We start from the raw sequence: 17,611 nt of genomic DNA on the forward strand, positions 1-17,611 counted from the left end.
ATTGGTTTGCACCATGAAGGGTTCCACGAACTCTGGACTTAAAATCAGTTCAGAGCATAACACCTCTTGTGCACATGAAAGGCCTTCTCTGCTTCAGCTGACCATTGGACCTTCTCTGGGGCTTTCTTTAACAAAAGCCTTGTGAGAGGTTGTGCTTTCTCTGTGTAATTGGGTATAAACCTCCTGTAATACCTTCTAAGGCCTAGAAAAGTTCTCATTTTTACTTTTGTTTATGGGACTGGCACCTGTGTAATCGCCTAAATCTTCCTGCTCTGCTAGTGGGCCTTCCCCTTCCCAAGAGTAAATCCAAGATAGTGGACTTCTTGTCCTCCCAGCAAGCACTTTTTAGGATTGGATATTAGTTTTGCCTGCCTCAGACTTGTTAGGATGGCCTGGAATTTGCATAGATGTGTCCTCTGATCTGGGCTGTATACCACTATGTCAATCAAGTAGGCAGCTGCGTACCCTTGATGAGGTCGCACATGGCGATCAACCAAGTGCTGAAACATTGCGGGGGTACCATGGAGACCAAAAGGAAGGATGGTGAATTAGAAGAGTCCACTTCACGTAGAGAATGCAATCTTCTCCTTCGCCGCTGGCGTGAAAGGCACCTGCGATACTCTTTTGTAAGGTCCAGGATAGAAATGAATTGGGATGACCCCAGATGCTCAATCAGCTTGTCCACTCAAGGCATCAGGTACATGTCATGTTTTGAGACCTCATTGCCTTTTTAAAGTCAAAACAGAACCTGATGCTCTCTTTTGACTTTGGCTCCAGCACTACGAGTAAGGACCAGTCACAGTTACATTCCTCTATATCTGAGTCAGAACATCCCCTTCATTTCGGTCTCAATGACACAGCACCTGCCCTCGGGAATCCGATGGGGTTGTTGCCAAATGAGAACTCCAAGAGGCATAATGATGTCATGCTTCAAAAGGTGGGTTCAACCTGGTAGATTCGAAAAAATCACTTTGTTTTGCTCCACTACCTGATTTAAGTCTGTGCAGTGGAGAGCTAAGAACATAAGAAGTTGCCATACTGGGTCAGACTGAGAGTCCATGAAGCCCAGCATCTGTTTCCAAAAGTGACCAATCCAGGTTACAATCACCTGGCAAGTAACCAAACATTAAACAGTACTCATGGTATTAATGCCAGTTACAGCAATGGCTATTACCTACATCAACTTGTTTAATAGCAGATAATGGACTTCTCCTTCAGGATCTAACCAAACATTTTTTAAACCCAGCTATACCAATTGCCCTAACTACTTCTTCTGGCAATAAATTCCAGAGCTTGTGCGTTGAGTGAAAAACAATTTTCTCCAATTTGTTTTAAATGTGCTACTTGCTAAATTCATGGAATGCCCACTAGTCCTTGTATTATCTGAAAGAGTAAATAACCGATTCATATTCACCTGTTCTAGTCCTCTCATTATTTTATAGACCACTATCATATCCCCCTCAGCCAACTCTTCTCCAAGCTGAACAGTCCTAACCTCTTTAGCCTTTTGGTTGCCCTTCTCTGTACCTTCTCTAGTGCAACTATATCTTTTTTAAGATGTGGTGACCAGAACTGCATATAGTACTCATGGTGCAGTCTCACCATGGAGTGATACAGAAGCATTATGACACTGACTGATTTATTCGTCATTTCCTCCCTAATAATTCCCAACATTCTGTTTGCTTTTTTGACTGCTGAAAAACACCAAGCAGATGACTTCAATTTATTATCCACTATGATGCCTAGCTGTGTTTCCTGGGTGGCAGTTTCTAATATGGAACCTAACATCATGTAACTACAGCATGGGTTATTTTTCTCTATATGTAACTTGTCCACATTAAATTTCATCTGCCAATCTTCCAGTCTTGCAAGGTCCTCATGCAATTTATCGTAATCCACATGTAATTTAACTACTCTGAATAATTTTGTGTCATCTGCAAATCTGATCACCTCATTTGTATCCTTTTCCAGAATATATTGAAAAGTAGAACATAAGAACATAAGAAATTGCAATACTGGATCAGACCAAGGGTCCATCAAGCCCAGCATTGTGTTTCCAACAGTGACCAATCCAGGCTATAAATACCTGGCAAGTACCCAAACACTAAGTAGATCCCATGCTACTGATGCCAGTAATAGCAGTGGTTATTCTCTAAGACAACTTGATTAATAGCAGTTAATGGACTTCTCCTCCATGAACTTATCCAAACCATTTTTAAACCCAGCTACACTAACTGCACTAACCATATCCTCTGGCAACAAATTCCAGAGCTTTCTTGTGCATTGACTGAAAAATAATTTTTTCCAATTAGTTTTAAATGTGCTACTTGCTAACTTCATGGCGTGCCCTCTAGTCCTTCTATTATCCGAAAGAGTAAATAACATATTCAGATTTACCTGTTCTAGACCTGTCATGATTTTAAAGACCTCTATCATATCCTCCCTCAGCTCTCTCTTCTCCAAGCTGAACGAACAGCCCTGACCTTGTTAGCCTTTCCAAGATCCCTGAGGCACTCCACTGTTGCTCTCTGAAAGGAATCTAGGTTCAGTCCACTTCAGGTCTGACCTCTGGTTCAAGCTCTCCTACTTGCACCACACTCCACACACAGGTGCCTCCCATTTCTTCAGGAGATTTACGTGGTAGATTTGAGTTTTCTTCCTTTTTTCCAGCTAGGCTATTTTATAATCCACAGGCTCAGTTTTCTCTTAAGATTTCATAATGGTCTTGCCAACAGGCTAACACTGCTTGCCAAAGACAGGAGAATGACAAGGACTCGGTCCCCTGGTTGGAATACTTTTTGAACCAAGGGGTGATCATATTCTTGGGCTTGGGTTGTCTGAGCTTTTGCTAGGCATAAGCGGTCAGCCTCTCCAGCCTTCTTCAGTCATTCTTATATCTGTATAATGTAGTCAACTAGGTTCTGCCCCAGGTTCAGGTTCCCTTCCCAAATCTCACAAGCTATGTCCAGGATTCTCCACAGTCTCCTCCCATTCAGTAACTCAAAGAGTGAAAACCCTATCGAGCTCTGGGGTACTTTGCGGACTGCAAACAGCACATAGGGTAGTAATGAGTCCCAGTTCTTGCTGTCTTCCACCACAAACTTTCTTATTTGTTTGAGCATTTAATTGAACCGCTCAACAAGGCCGGCCATCTACGGATGATACACCGAGTTACACAAATCTTTACTTTGTATAAGGTGCACAGCTGTTTCATTACCTTGGAAATGAACAGGATTCCTTGATCAGTTAAGATTTCCTTGGAAAAACCTCCATTAATGCAGATTCCACCGTCTGAGTTTTTATGTTCCCTAAAAGGTACTGTTTCCAGATATCGGATGGCATAGTCCAGAATAACTAAGATGTACTTATTTCCCCAGGCAGATCTCTTTCAAATGGGGTCTCTATAATTGGCATTGGTATAACGGGTGCCAGCCACACCCCGGCAGGCTTAGTTAATTGGCATGTCAGGCAGGACTGGCAAAATAACTGTACCTGTCGGTGTATGCCAAGCCAACAGAACTGCACTAATATTCTATATCTGTTTCTTTCCTTGCCCAGGTGGCCCCCTAAAAGGTGGCTATGTGCTAATGGCAGGACCTGATGGCAATAGGTTTTGGGAACTAAGAGTTGTTCTATCACTTCTCCTTCCAGATTTCTTTTAGTTACCTGGTAAAGTAGGTCTCCTTTCATTACAAAATAAAAGGAAGTGGGATCCTTATCTTCTGGCCCAGGGACTAGCTTCCTAGACACCCTCTGGATATGCTCCTATGCAGACTTAAAAGTCTCATCCTCCCATACAGCACATCTGAAATGTATTACATCACACCCATTTTCCCACTCAAAGGGGTTAGGTATGCTATTCTGGGTAGGTCGCTGCCCTTCCTCTGACCCCTCCTTCCCGGTAATAGCATTTTTCCTGTTGGCATATTTTTTATCGATATTACGTCCAGGATTTAGGAATCCTATCTGGCTATCTGGATTGTGTCTAAACACTGAGAGGAGAGGATCACCTTGCTGGTGGCTGAAAGGAATCAGTAAGCTTTTACTTGGGACATTGTCTTTTTTTAAAGTATTGGGGCAAAGTTAACTATTTGGGAATATTATTTAGTGAGTTTGTGCCTTTAATAGTCAGAAAGGCTGTGAATAAACATGTTAGACTGTTTGTATTTTTAGTCAGTCAATAAGGTAGCAGTAGGTAGTGTGTTTATTTTTAAAAGTCTGCAGAACTGAGTGTTCTCCAGACTTTTAAAGAACTGAGTGTTTGTATTTAATACTAACTGAGTGCTTGTATTGAAAAAAAAAAAAACAAAAAAACACACACACAAAAAAAAACAAACAACAACCCAAAAAGTAGCCAGAAGCTAGAAATAAGCTAGGAGCAGTGTATACCTAAGTAAAAAAGTTCAATAATTCAGCTCAGTTACTCACCTTGGAAAGGTGTTGAGGTAGTGTGATTGGGTTTGAATAGGGACCAACATTTGTTAATCAAGGGAGCAGTGAGTCACTCAGGCTGACTAACTGAAGTTAGACTGTTTGTATTTCCCAACCCACCCACCCCTAGCTCATCCCTTAATTTATAGGCAGGTGCCACTTTCACAAAAAAAAAAACAAAAACCATCAACAAAAACTTTATTGAGAATTCAATCAGACCCCGGTAGGCCACTACCAGACACATAGTGAATTCACTAATACATTTAAAGGACGTTAGACACATTCCTACTCCCATAGCAACCTAAAACTTAACTAGGAACTGATCAAAATTGAGATGAAGGCAGCAGTCCAGCAGCAAGAGGGGGGCTTCCCAGTCTTTTGCATCGAGTGTCACATGTATGATTTTTTACCCACCGGTGAGAAGTTGTACATGTGCATGCGATGCAAAGAGCTCCTGGCTCTCAGAGAACGAGTCCGATCTCTGGAGGCAAGAGTGGCAGACCTGGAGGAGCTGAGGCAGACAGAGATGTATATAGATGAGACCTTCAGGGACATAGTAGTCAAGTCCCAACTTCAGACTGGCAGCCCTTGTGCTGCCTTGGAGGAAGAAGGTCTCATGATGGGAGAGCACCAACCAAGTGCAGCAGGAAAGGATCCTGTAGCAAGGACCTGCTCTCCAGGTGATGCATTCTCCTTTCGCACTGAGGATATCTCCCTAAGGCCTACTGCCCAGGAGGGAAGGGTTAGGTCAGCCGTCATAGTTGGTGATTCGATTATTAGGAATGTAGATAGCTGGGTGGCTGGTGGGCGTGAGGATCACCTGGTAACATGCCTACCTGGTGCGAAGGTGGCGACCTCACGCGTCACCTAGATAGGATTTTAGACAGTGCTGGGGAGGAGCCGGCTGTCGTGGTACATGTGGGCACCAACGACATAGGAAAATGTGGGAGGGAGGTTCTGGAAGCCAAATTTAGGCTCTTAGGTAGAAAGCTTAAATCCAGAACCTCCAGGGTAGCATTCTCTGAAATGCTCCCTGTTCCACGCGTAGGTCAGAGGCAGGCAGAGCTCCAGAGTCTCAATGCGTGGATGAGACGATGGTGCAAGGAAGAGGGATTCAGTTTTGTTAGGAACTGGGGAACCTTTTGGGGAAGGGGGAGTCTCTTCTGAAAGGATGGGCTCCACCTTAACCAGGGTGGAACCAGACTGCTGGCGCTAACTTTTAAAAAGGAGATAGAGCAGCTTTTAAACTAGAACAAAGGGGAAAGCCGACAGTCGCTCAGGAGCGCATGGTTCGGAGAGAGGTATCTTTAAAGGATACTAATGATGCATTAGAATTAGGGCATCCCGACAGTGAGGTTCCAATAATTAGAAAAGCAGTCCAAGTGCCTGTAACTAAAAACTCACCTGAGCTAAAAAATTCAAACTTATCCCTATCAATTAAAAAGCAGAATGAAAATACAAACAAAAAACAAACTTTGAAATGTTTGTATGCTAATGCCAGAAGTCTAAGAAGTAAGATGGGAGAATTAGAATGTATAGCAGTGAATGATGACATAGACTTAATTGGCATCTCAGAGACATGGTGGAAAGAGGATAACAAATGGGACAGTGCTATACCGGGGTACAAATTATATCGCAATGACAGAGAGGAGCACTCGGGAGGAGGTGTGGCGTTTTATGTCCGGGATGGCATAGAGTCCAACAGGATAAACATCCTGTTGGACTCTATGCCGTTTCCTCTTACCGGAGCGGTAAGAGGAAACGGCGGCAAGGTTTGAAAGCAAAGAAGTAACGGGGCAGTGATAAATATACCTGTCAGTGATAAAATACAGAAGTGTTCTGTTTCAGTCCCTGAAGCAGCGATGCGAAATGCGCGTCGGACTGGACTTTAAATAATCACGTCTTTTGAAAGTTTGAGCCAAGCCAAGGAAGGTATCACCCCGGTACATATTTTTACAAAAAATATCAAAAACAAAAAATAGAATATAAAGAAATAATAAAGGACTCGGACCAATGATTAAACACGACCTGAGGTGGCAAAACCTTAAGCTAAAATATGCTGGTATGCCCGCAGGTGTTATGATGGTCCTATAAACAATAACAGTATATAGCACATTAACTAAGAAGAATTACAGTTGCATGACGTCTTTCTAGTGAGAATTGTGTTCGTTGTGTCTTGAACATAACTGTTGATATTGTGTGTAGACTTCAATTACCCCAATATTGACTGGGTAAATGTATCATCGGGTCACGCTAGAGAGATAACGTTCCTGGATGGAATAAATGATAGCTTTATGGCGGAATTGGTTCAGGAACCGACGAGAGAGGGAGCAATTTTAGATCTAATTCTCAGTGGAGCACAGGACTTGGTGAGAGAGGTAACGGTGGTGGGGCCGCTTGGCAATAATGATCATAATATGATCAAATTTGATTTAATGACTGGAAGAGGAACAGTGTGCAAATCCACAGCTCTCGTGCTAAACTTTCAAAAGGGAAAATTTGATAAAATGAGAAAAATTGTTAGAAAAAAAAACTGAAAGGAGCAGCTACAAAAGTAAAAAATGTCCAAGAGGCGTGGTCATTGTTAAAAAATACCATTCTAGAAGCACAGTCCAGATGTATTCCACACATTAAGAAAGGTGGAAAGAAGGCAAAACGATTACCAGCATGGTTAAAAGGGGAGGTGAAAGAAGCTATTTTAGCCAAAAGATCTTCATTCAAAAATTGGAAGAAGGATCCAACAGAAGAAAATAGGTTAAAGCATAAACATTTGCAAGTTAAATGTAAAACATTGATAAGACAGGCTAAGAGAGAATTTGAAAAGAAGTTGGCTGTAGAGGCAAAAACTCACAGTAAAAACTTTTTAAAATATATCCGAAGCAGAAAGCCTGTGAGGGAGTCAGTTGGACCGTTAGATGATCGAGGGGTTAAAGGGGCACTTAGAGAAGATAAGGCCATCGCGGAAAGATTAAATGATTTCTTTGCTTCAGTGTTTACTGAAGAGGATGTTGGGGAAGTACCCGTAATGGAGAAGGTTTTCATGGGTAAAGATTCAGATGGACTGAATCAAATCACGGTGAACCTAGAAGATGTGGTAGGCCTGATTGACAAACTGAAGAGTAGTAAATCACCCGGACCAGATGGTATACACCCCAGAGTTCTGAAGGAACTAAAAAATTAAATTTCAGACTTATTAGTAAAAATTTGTAACTTATCATTAAAATCATCCATTGTACCTGAAGACTGGAGGATAGCAAATGTAACCCCAATATTTAAAAAGGGCTCCAGGGGTGATCCAGGAAACTACAGACCGGTTAGCCTGACTTCAGTGCCAGGAAAAATAGCGGAAAGTGTTCTAAACATCAAAATCACAGAACATATAGAAAGACTTGGTTTAATGGAACAAAGTCAGCATGGCTTTACCCAGGGCAAGTCTTGCCTCACAAATCTGCTTCACTTTTTTGAAGGAGTTAATATACATGTGGATAAAGGTGAACCGGTAGATATAGTATACTTGGATTTTCAGAAGGCGTTTGACAAAGTTCCTCATGAGAGGCTTCTAGGAAAAGTAAAAAGTCATGGGATAGGTGGCGATGTCCTTTCGTGGATTGCAAACTGGCTAAAAGACAGGAAACAGAGAGTAGGATTAAATGGACAATTTTCTCAGTGGAAGGGAGTGGACAGTGGAGTGCCTCAGGGATCTGATTGGGACCCTTACTTTTCAATATATTTATAAATGATCTGGAAAGAAATACAACGAGTGAGATAATCAAATTTGCAGATGACACAAAATTGTTCAGAGTAGTTAAATCACAAGCAGATTGTGATAAATTGCAGGAAGACCTTGTGAGACTGGAAAATTGGGCATCCAAATGGCAGATGAAATTTAATGTGGATAAGTGCAAGGTGATGCATATAGGGAAAAATAACCCATGCTATAATTACACAAAGTTGGGTTCCATATTAGGTGCTACAACCCAAGAAAGAGATCTAGGTGTCATAGTGGATAACACATTGAAATCGTCAGTTCAGTGTGCTGTGGCAGTCAAAAAAGCAAACAGAATGTTGGAAATTATTAGAAAGGGAATGCTGAATAAAACGGAAAATGTCATAATGCCTCTGTATCGCTCCATGGTGAGACCGCACCTTGAATACTGTGTACAATTCTGGTCGCCGCATCTCAAAAAAGATATAATTGCGATGGAGAAGGTACAGAGAAGGGCTACCAAAATAATAAGGGGAATGGAACAACTTCCCTATGAGGAAAGACTAAAGAGGTTAGGACTTTTCAGCTTGGAGAAGAGACAACTGAGGGGGGATATGATAGAGGTGTTTAAAATCATGAGAGGTCTAGAACGGGTAGATGTGAATTGGTTATTTACTCTTTCGGATAGTAGAAAGACTAGGGGGCACTCCATGAAGTTAGCATGGGGCACATTTAAAACTAATCGGAGAAAGTTATTTTTTACTCAACGCACAATTAAACTCTGGAATTTGTTACCAGAGGATGTGGTTAGTGCAGTTAGTATAGCTGTGTTTAAAAAAGGATTGGATAAGTTCTTGGAGGAGAAGTCCATTACCTGCTATTAAGTTCACTTAGAGAATAGCCACTGACATTAGCAATGGTAACATGGATTAGACTTAGTTTTTGGGTACTTGCCAGGTTCTTATGGCCTGGATTGGCCACTGTTGGAAACAGGATGCTGGGCTTGATGGACCCTTGGTCTGACCCAGTATGGCATTTTCTTATGTTCTTATGTTCTTATAGACCTCCTAATGCCTCAGTTGGAACGCCATCTAGCTCAACAGCAATCACAAAAGTAGAGACTCCCTGGCTGTAGACATTCATGAAATTACAAAAGTATGGGACCACGGCATTAACATTCATTGGCTCATTTTCCCTGTGGGGGCAGTCTTGTACAAAATAGCCCCTTTCTTCACAGCTGAAACATGGTAGTCCATTGGGATTTTTTGGATGTAGTGAAAAACCTGGCTTGTCCAGCTCCATTGGTTGTTGCAGTCTTTTCTGAGACCGTGGTGAATCAGACATTGGCTAAGATTGATAATAGGCCTCTGCCACTTCCAACGCTGTCTCTAGCACAAGGTTTGGGTGTCTGCACACCCACTGCTGGATAGGGAGCTCTAGGCCATCTAGGAATTGTTCTAGCAGAACCGCATTGGCTATCTCTATCCCAATCTTCCCTTCCGGGTGAAGACACTTCCAGGCTGCATCCTTAAGTCTGTGGAAAAGGTTTTGCTGGTTTTCCTCTGGTTGAAAAACTCCTTGCCAAAACCACTATCATTAGGTTTCTGAGGTAAGTCCCACCTCCTGTAGAATTGCTGTTTTGGCTTCAGCATATGTAGCCCTTTCCTCTGGGTTGGGGGTCTGAAAGGCAGCTTGACTTCTCACTATAAGGAGATTCCCCAGAAAGGTAGTCCATCAATCTTCTGGCCATCCTGCCAAACAAGCTGTCCATTCAAAGTTCTCCAGGAAACAATCGGGGTCTTCTCCCAGGGCCATCTTAAGTAATAGTGTTGACAAGGGAGGTAGCCACATTACAGCGGTCTGCATGGCCTGTGCTACCTGGGTTAGCACCATGTTTTGTTGTAGAACTTGCTCTTGCAGTGGCTGCTGCTGGTCAATTTGATTTTGTACAGTGGCCTGCAGGGATAAACACTGTGAATCCCTAAAGGCTAGAGGATAGAAATAAAGAAATGAGTGCATGGTGGTAATTTGCTACTGTGGTGGTTAATACCCTTAACCAATAAGCCTTCATACTGTTGATGCAACACCATCATTGCTCTCTGCTTCAATGGCAGGGGGAAAAGAGGAAAAGGGGAATTAGATTCAGACTGCAAGCAACAAGGATATTGAATTTAACGGTCTGGGAAAACAACAGAGGGGTAACTTGCTGATGCAGCTGTTACTACCCTTAACCAATAAGCCTGAAACTCTTGATGTAAATCTAACATCGCTGTCTGCTTCTACGGCAGATGGTAAAGAGGAATTAGACTCAAACAGCAAGCAACAAGGGCCCTGACCTTGATGGTCTGGGAAACTGATAAGTATGGGGGTGACTTGTACGGCACAGCAGAAACTTCCATGAGCTTGTTGGGCAGACTAGATGGACCGTTGATCCTTTTCTGCCGTCATTTCTATGTTTCTGTGTTATCACCCTGTCATGAGGAGCTGTATTACCTGCTCTATCCCCAATTTTCACTGCACAATCAGTGAAGCTGAGTGGCTCACTAGGGGAAGGAGAGAGGACAAGAAAACAACAACAAAATAAATTCTGGCCTATCCAGCCATTACTACCTATTTACTTCCCTACCTGCTTCAGGTGGGGCTAGCCCCCTTGGCCTGCTTTACTGGAATCCCAGGCTGTTCCTGCAGCCAGGCTACAGGAAAAAAAAATTCTGCTTGAATAGCCACTACTTGTTGCCAGCATTAGTAGCTTGGGATCTATTTAATGTTTGGGTCATACCCAGGTAATTGTGACTTGGATTGGCCACTGTTGGAAACAGGATACTGGGCTTGATGGACCTTGGTCTGACCCAGTATTGCATATCTTATGTTATGTTATTTTTTTTTCTTCTTTTGTACAGTGGGTTCCTGACTGTGCTTCCCACTTTAGACCAGGAGATCACACTTCTAAAACCATATGTCGTCAGTCAGGAGTGGCCACAGGATGGGAAACAGCCAAGAAAACAAAGTGATGCCAACCCCTACCTGGTTCCAAACAAACAAAAGAATGCATTTACAGGCAAAAACAGAAGAATAGCAGAAAGGCTGCTTACCTCAGCAGTCCCTTGTATTAACAAACAATTAAATATATGTAATTCTGGCATGAACTGGCTTCCTGCCTTCTCCCTGGGGCTTCCCTCTACCCTCTGGGCCCTGCTTTCTTATGCTAGGGTGAAGGGATACTTCTTGGGCCCAGAATCCCTTGCTGGACTGGGTCTTAAGGAAGACCTGGCTAGATAGATGTGACCGGTCCCTTAAGGTGTTCTGAGGGAGTTTTTTTATATACTCTCTCACACGCATATTCAAGTTAACTTTTATGGACTGAGATTAATAGTCTTTTTTACATTTATGTTATATTTATAGTTTATTCACACTTTTCCAAAGAACTACAGTAAGAGACAACTAATAGAACTGAATCATGCATCACTGTGATGATCTAGTTTTTCAACAAAATTCAGCTTTTTAAGTGTCATAGACATCATCAAGCAGGAAGAAGGTGCAAACAAAACTGCCTTTAGAATAATCTCAAATAGAAAATGTGACTAAGAAAAAATTACTGTTAGAAATATAAGATAATTCTTATCCTAAAAACTTAGCTTGAGTGTGTGAGACTTAGAAAGAAGACAATTAAAATGCTAATGACAAGACAAGGATGAAGGCATCTTGTGAGGGCTATGATTACTGAAATGAATCATGAGTATACCAAACTATCAATATGGAGGTGAAAGAGATAATAGACCAAGAAAAGATTCAGCGCATTTTCAGTTGGATGATACTAGTTAAGCAAGTTTAATTAATAAGAAAAGGGCAGAGAAATTTAAGACTGTATTTATACAAGCTAAAAAGATTAAGAGCAATTTATAAGGATATAAAGGAATGTAAAATTAGCATGGACAACTTTCAATGGTAGTAAATAAATTCAAAGCAAGTGGGTAAAATCCTAACACAAATACAAGATACATTAATTTGGAAATTAGAAAAACATTTTTAATCAAAGACTCATTTGCAAGATGGGTAATGCTCATGCACTGCTGGAAAATCCTGTGAATGCTAACTAGACTATAAGATCAGAATACAGCTGAATAATTATTGTAAAACAGAAGAACAGAAAGAAGTTTGGAAATGTCTTGTATGTTTTTGCTTGTTTTAAATGTTCAGATTTTTGTTATGTTCAATTCTAATCTACCTAGAACAACAAGTAGATGAATGAGGTGGAATATATATTTTTAAATAAATAAGTATGCAATAAGGGCCAAATGGTTATCCTGTGTATTTACTTTTCTATGATTTCATGATTTTCGTTAGTACAAAACCAATAGAATTGCATGAGCACTTACACAAAATACTATCTGCAAACAAGTTACTCTCCCGTCACATCATGCACTCAGAAAACATTTATGTTCAAAGACCTTCATACTTATATCTGCTAACACTCATGAGAACTATGTAATGAAATGTAGCTCACCTTTTTCGCCAATGTTTGTCATGGATACTGCAAACAAAAGATAAGATAAAGATACTCAAAATAAAAGAAACAGTAAGAAAAACATGTACCAATTCAAGACAACTTTAGCAGTAAGTAGACCCTGTGAGAAACTGGGGAGGGGGGCAGGGGGAAGGGGGAGGAATAAAACTAAAAAATATATAAATATAGGAAGTTCTATATTCAAAACTACTCAGAAGTTGTCCGGCTGGATAAATTAGGGAGCATAACTTGGATGAGTTGATTTATCCCGCTAAGTCATCTGGCTAACTCCGACATACAGAGTTAGCTGGATAATTTAGCAGACTAAGGGAGTTATTTTCTAACCTTTTCGCATGCGATACCTAGATCGGGGCAGAGGCGGGGCAGCATCAGCACTGGAAGAGGAGGAGTCAGGGAGGACGCCGTGGAAACTTCGCTGATGGCAAAAAGGTAAGGCCCCTTATCGCCGGTAGTAGCGTGCCCAATAGCACCACCTTTTACGATGGTGCTATTGGGTGCGAAAGCCGGCAGCGATTGCACCGCGGTGATGCGATCGCTGCCGGCTTTCGCAGGCCCACCCCATGCTTCGCCCCCACCACCACCACCACCAAATTCAGAGAGGCTTGCGCCGTTGGAAAATCCAGCCCTAAGTCTTGTCAGGCCAAAGAGCTGTCCTAAAGTGAACAGGAAAAGTTAGCCAGCTAACTTTAAGAAAGCTGGCTATATTCAATAGTGCGACTGCACTATCTTCAATAGGTATATTTGGAGGTATATTCAATAGTGTGACTGCACTATTGAATATACCTCCAAAGTTAGTCAGATAAGTTTATCTGGCTAACTTTGCTATCCAGACAGTGACACAATATGGACTTTGCAGAGATTAAATAAGATAAAATAAGTAAACTATACCTAATCCAGAAACAGGTTCATTCTATATAATACTTCTCAAAATAAAAATAGTATAGATATAGAGCTTTACAATCTGGCACTGAATCAAGATACAAATGGCTAGTGGCCTAGGGAGAACTAGCCAGCCCTCTTCATTGTAGTCTCCGATTATGATTAGGCTTTTGCTAGAACCTTTCAGTTTGAGCAATCCAAAAGGGATAAAAAGCAGAAGAGAAGCAATCTTTTTGTTTGTGTCACAAAATAGAAATATAGAAAGAATTTGATGCTTTATCAAAAAATGGAAAAAAACCTTGAGCCAATAAAAATCAAAATTTACAGTTTTCCTCTTTTGTAGATTTCCATTGGCCCAAGTGGTAAGAAATATGCTGTGTGAGTGCACATTTAACTACATGGAAAGTATTTTAAAAGATGTGTTCCCATTGTTATCCAGGTGGCTCAGAGACTGTTCTGTGTAGTGCTATAAGGGAAATCTGGGTTTGACACCTGATCCTAGTTTCTGCTTCTTGGGTTGCCTAGGGCTAGGGATTCTGAGAAGGCAGAGCCCATAAACCTCAGCGGGAGGGAATCTCAGTTATCATGCAATGGATACACTTACTGGACAGACTCAAGATACAAGCATACTGGGTTCTTGATGGAGCTGTGATCGTTAGCCTCTAGCTAAAGACCATTGCTGTGATAGTAGGATAGACTGAGGGAGGAGTGTAAAAAAGGAAGAGGATCCTATAAAATGTTTTATTTAAAAAATATTTAGCCCAGTAGAAGTTGATTCTTACCGAGCTGGAATTCCAAAGGAACACAAGGAAACCATCAGGTCTAACAACAAATAACTCTTTTTTTTTTAGTACAGACCTCCAAAATTCTCCCCTTTTATTGACTAAAAAAACTGTCACTTACTAACTTTTTGTTCATTAGAAAGTTACCCATATGCCAACTTCAATTATAAAATAAAAAAATATAATACCAAACATATCTACAAAATTTATTACAACATTCACCTATCAAGAACCACCATTTTTACATCTCTCTTATTTAGAAGTGGCAGAATTATGTCTAGGAAAAGCATCCTTAACTTTTCCTTCTTCAGGTAGATGTTCACATTTCTCAGGTTTAGGATGAGTTGAAATTCCTTGGCTTTCTTGGGAATCAAGTAGTAACCTTGAGTAAAATCTCATCTTCTCCTGTAGTTTATTTATTTATTTATTTATTTATTTAATTAATTTTATATACCGGCAACCGTTTGCACATCGTGCCGGTTTACAGATAACTTACAACAATGGATATATAGGCAAAGCCTTTACAAGGAACAGTGTCTAACATGCGCTCAGAAACAGAGCAAGTAACTAGCAAACTTGTGGAGGGAGGGGTAGGGGTGGTCGAGACGGGGGAGGGTGAGCACAAGTACAAAAGGAGTAATATGTACAAGGGTCGAGAGATTATTGATATATACATAGGTTATATTATTGACAAATACATAGGTTATATACAAAATTGTATAAGCATGTAGTAAATCAGTATTTGAGGTGAGAAGATGGGTACGGTAGAGCTATGTGTCGTATGTAATGTGCTAGAGGTTAGGTGTGGGGTTTGTAAGTCCTTATAGGGTGTGGGAGTAGGTCCAGTGGAGGGGGTGTTAGTACGGGAAGGTGGTAGGGTTAAGGTGTTAGTAGGTAAAGATGATGATTGGGGGTAAGCTTGGAGGAAGAGCCAGGTTTTGAGTTTCTTTTTGAAGGTGGGTGTGGAGGTTTCAATGCGTAGGTCAAGAGGCATGGAGTTCCAGAGGGAAGGGCCTGCGAGGGAGAGGGCTCTGTTGGTGGTGGAGATGAGTCTGGTGGATTTTGTGGAGGGAGGGATAAGGGTTCCACGGAGAGAGGAGCGGGTAGGTCTTGAGGAGGTACGAAGGGTGAAGGGTGGGTTTAGCCAGTTGTAGTGTTCGTTAATTATACTTTTGTGGATGAGGGTAAGTGTTTTGTATAAAATTCGTGAGTGGATAGGAAGCCAGTGGAGGTTAAAGAGGGTGGGAGTGATGTGGTCTTTCTTTTTGGCATTGGTAAGGATGCGTGCAGTAGCGTTTTGAAGGAGTTGTAGAGGCTTGATGTAGGTAGCAGGGAGTCCCAGTAGGAGTGCGTTACAGTAATCAATTTTTGAGAAAATTATAGATTGGAGTACTGTGCGGAAGTCAGAGAAGTAGAGGAGGGGTTTGAGTTTTTTGAGGGTTTGTAGTTTAAAGTAGCAGCTGCTAAGGATGGATTTGATATATGGTTTGAAGGTTAGTTGGTTGTCAAGTATGACACCTAGGTTTCTTGTATCGGAGAGAAAGTTAGAGGGGTGGAGGGGGAGGGTGTGGGGGCATGTCTAGAGGAGATGAGGAGGAGCTCAGTTTTTTGCGGGTTGAGGGCTAGGTGCATGTCGGTGAGGAGTTGGTTTATGGAGGCGAGAATAGTGTTCCATTTTTGGAGAGCAGTGAGAGCAGAATTAGTGAAAGGAATGAGGATCTGCACATCATCTGCGTAGATGAAGTGTGTAATCCCAAGGTTGGAGAGGAGGTTTGTAAGGGGGAGCATGTATATGTTGAACAAGGTGGAAGAGAGGGAGGATCCTTGGGGGACGCCACAGTTGAGATTAATAGGGGGGGAGGTGAAGTTGTCGGTGAGGACTGTGTAGGTGCGGTTTTGGAGGAAGGATTTTATCCAGGAGAGAGCAGTATCTGAAATGCCTATACCGATGAGTGTGTTGATGAGGATGTTGTGATCTACAGTGTCAAAGGCAGCGGATATATCTAGCATAGCGATGAGATAGGAGTTGCCAGCATCCAATCCTTTGATGATGGTGTCGGTAAGGGAGAGGAGTAGGGATTCAGTGCTGAGGAGCTTTCGGAAGCCATATTGTGTGGGTGGGAGTATGTTGGATTGTTCTAGGTAGTCGGAGAGACGGGAGTTTACTAGTTTTTCAATGATTTTGGAGAGGAAGGGGAGGTTGGAGATGGGACGGAGATTGGAAAGGTTGGAGGGGTCAAGGGAGGGTTTTTTTAAGATGGGTTTGACCACGGCTTGTTTCAGGGAGATAGGTACTAGGCCGTGTTCCAGGGAGCAGTTAACGATTTTGGAGAGTGAAGAGGCTATAGTTTTGGGAATAGTGAGGAGGAGTTTAGTGGGGATGGTTTCTGAAGGGTGGGAGGAGGGTCTCATCTTCTTTAAAATGTTTTCTATTTCTAGAGATGAGGAGGGTTCAAAAGAGGAGAGGGTGGTGGGTGTGGGTGTGAGAGGGTTGGGGGGGGGTGATGTAACTGGTGAGGAGGGAGTTTTTGGTGTTAGGGGTAAATTTAGCGGTGATGTTGGAAATTTTGTCCTTAAAGAACATGGCAATTTTGTTGCATCGAGTTTGGATAGGACCACAAGACAGGCACATACATATGAAGTATAGTGTGAGAGATTCAACCACGTAGGCTTGAAAAAATTAGATTTCCATCCTCAGGAGGTCCTGGTGAAGAGTAGGCTTGAAATCCGTTTTAGGACAGTTGGGATGGGTTTCCAAAAGGCACAATCTGTAACAGCTGTCTAAGGTTATCAAGAACCAATATTATACAAAAAAAACCCTTCAGTCTCCCTCATACAAGGATATTTTCTGGTGTCTAGACTGAAAGGCTATTTTCTCTGGATTCAGTAAAAATGTCAAATCCAGCTTTATCCTAGGTGGTGATAAAGTATTTAGAGTTTTTTTTTCACAATGATGGCCCTTTGAGCTCTGACCTCTAAGTTATGAGGTACTTCGGAAATGTGTTTTGTCAGAGAAAAACTGCTTACTTTGAAATCCACTCTGAAACGTGTGAGATGTAGAAGGCAGATTAGAGGTGGAAGTAGAGAGTGTTTGAAAAGTGGTCTGATGGTCCGTTTTTTTAGCATCTATAGTTTCTTTCACTATTTCTCCAAATAGATTTTCTCCTCTATACTTCATATGTATGTGCCTGTCTTGTGGTCCTATCCAAAGCCCTGACATACTATTTTACAGAATCAATGTCCATGGCTGGTGCTTCCATTAGGCAAATTAGGCAGTAGTTATATGCA

At 41.7% G+C, this 17,611-nt stretch overlaps 1 protein-coding gene across 2 annotated transcripts in view; it reads right to left on the reverse strand.

The window, feature by feature from the left end:
• Window positions 1-17,611, reverse strand: part of ZDHHC2 (zinc finger DHHC-type containing 2) — a 355,423-nt gene that overhangs the window by 284,434 nt on the left and 53,378 nt on the right. For both annotated transcript variants that reach the window (XR_003854336.1, XM_029587150.1), the window contains exon 2: window positions 12,642-12,668. Coding sequence is in view for 1 of the 2 variants with exons in the window: in XM_029587150.1 (XP_029443010.1) it covers window positions 12,642-12,668 (27 nt within the window). In the remaining variant the exon portion in view is untranslated. The remainder of the gene's footprint in view (window positions 1-12,641; window positions 12,669-17,611) is intronic.

The sequence above is a fragment of the Rhinatrema bivittatum genome, chromosome 1 (genome assembly GCF_901001135.1).
Source record: "Rhinatrema bivittatum chromosome 1, aRhiBiv1.1, whole genome shotgun sequence".
In the NCBI taxonomy this organism is placed as follows: Eukaryota; Metazoa; Chordata; class Amphibia; order Gymnophiona; family Rhinatrematidae; genus Rhinatrema; species Rhinatrema bivittatum.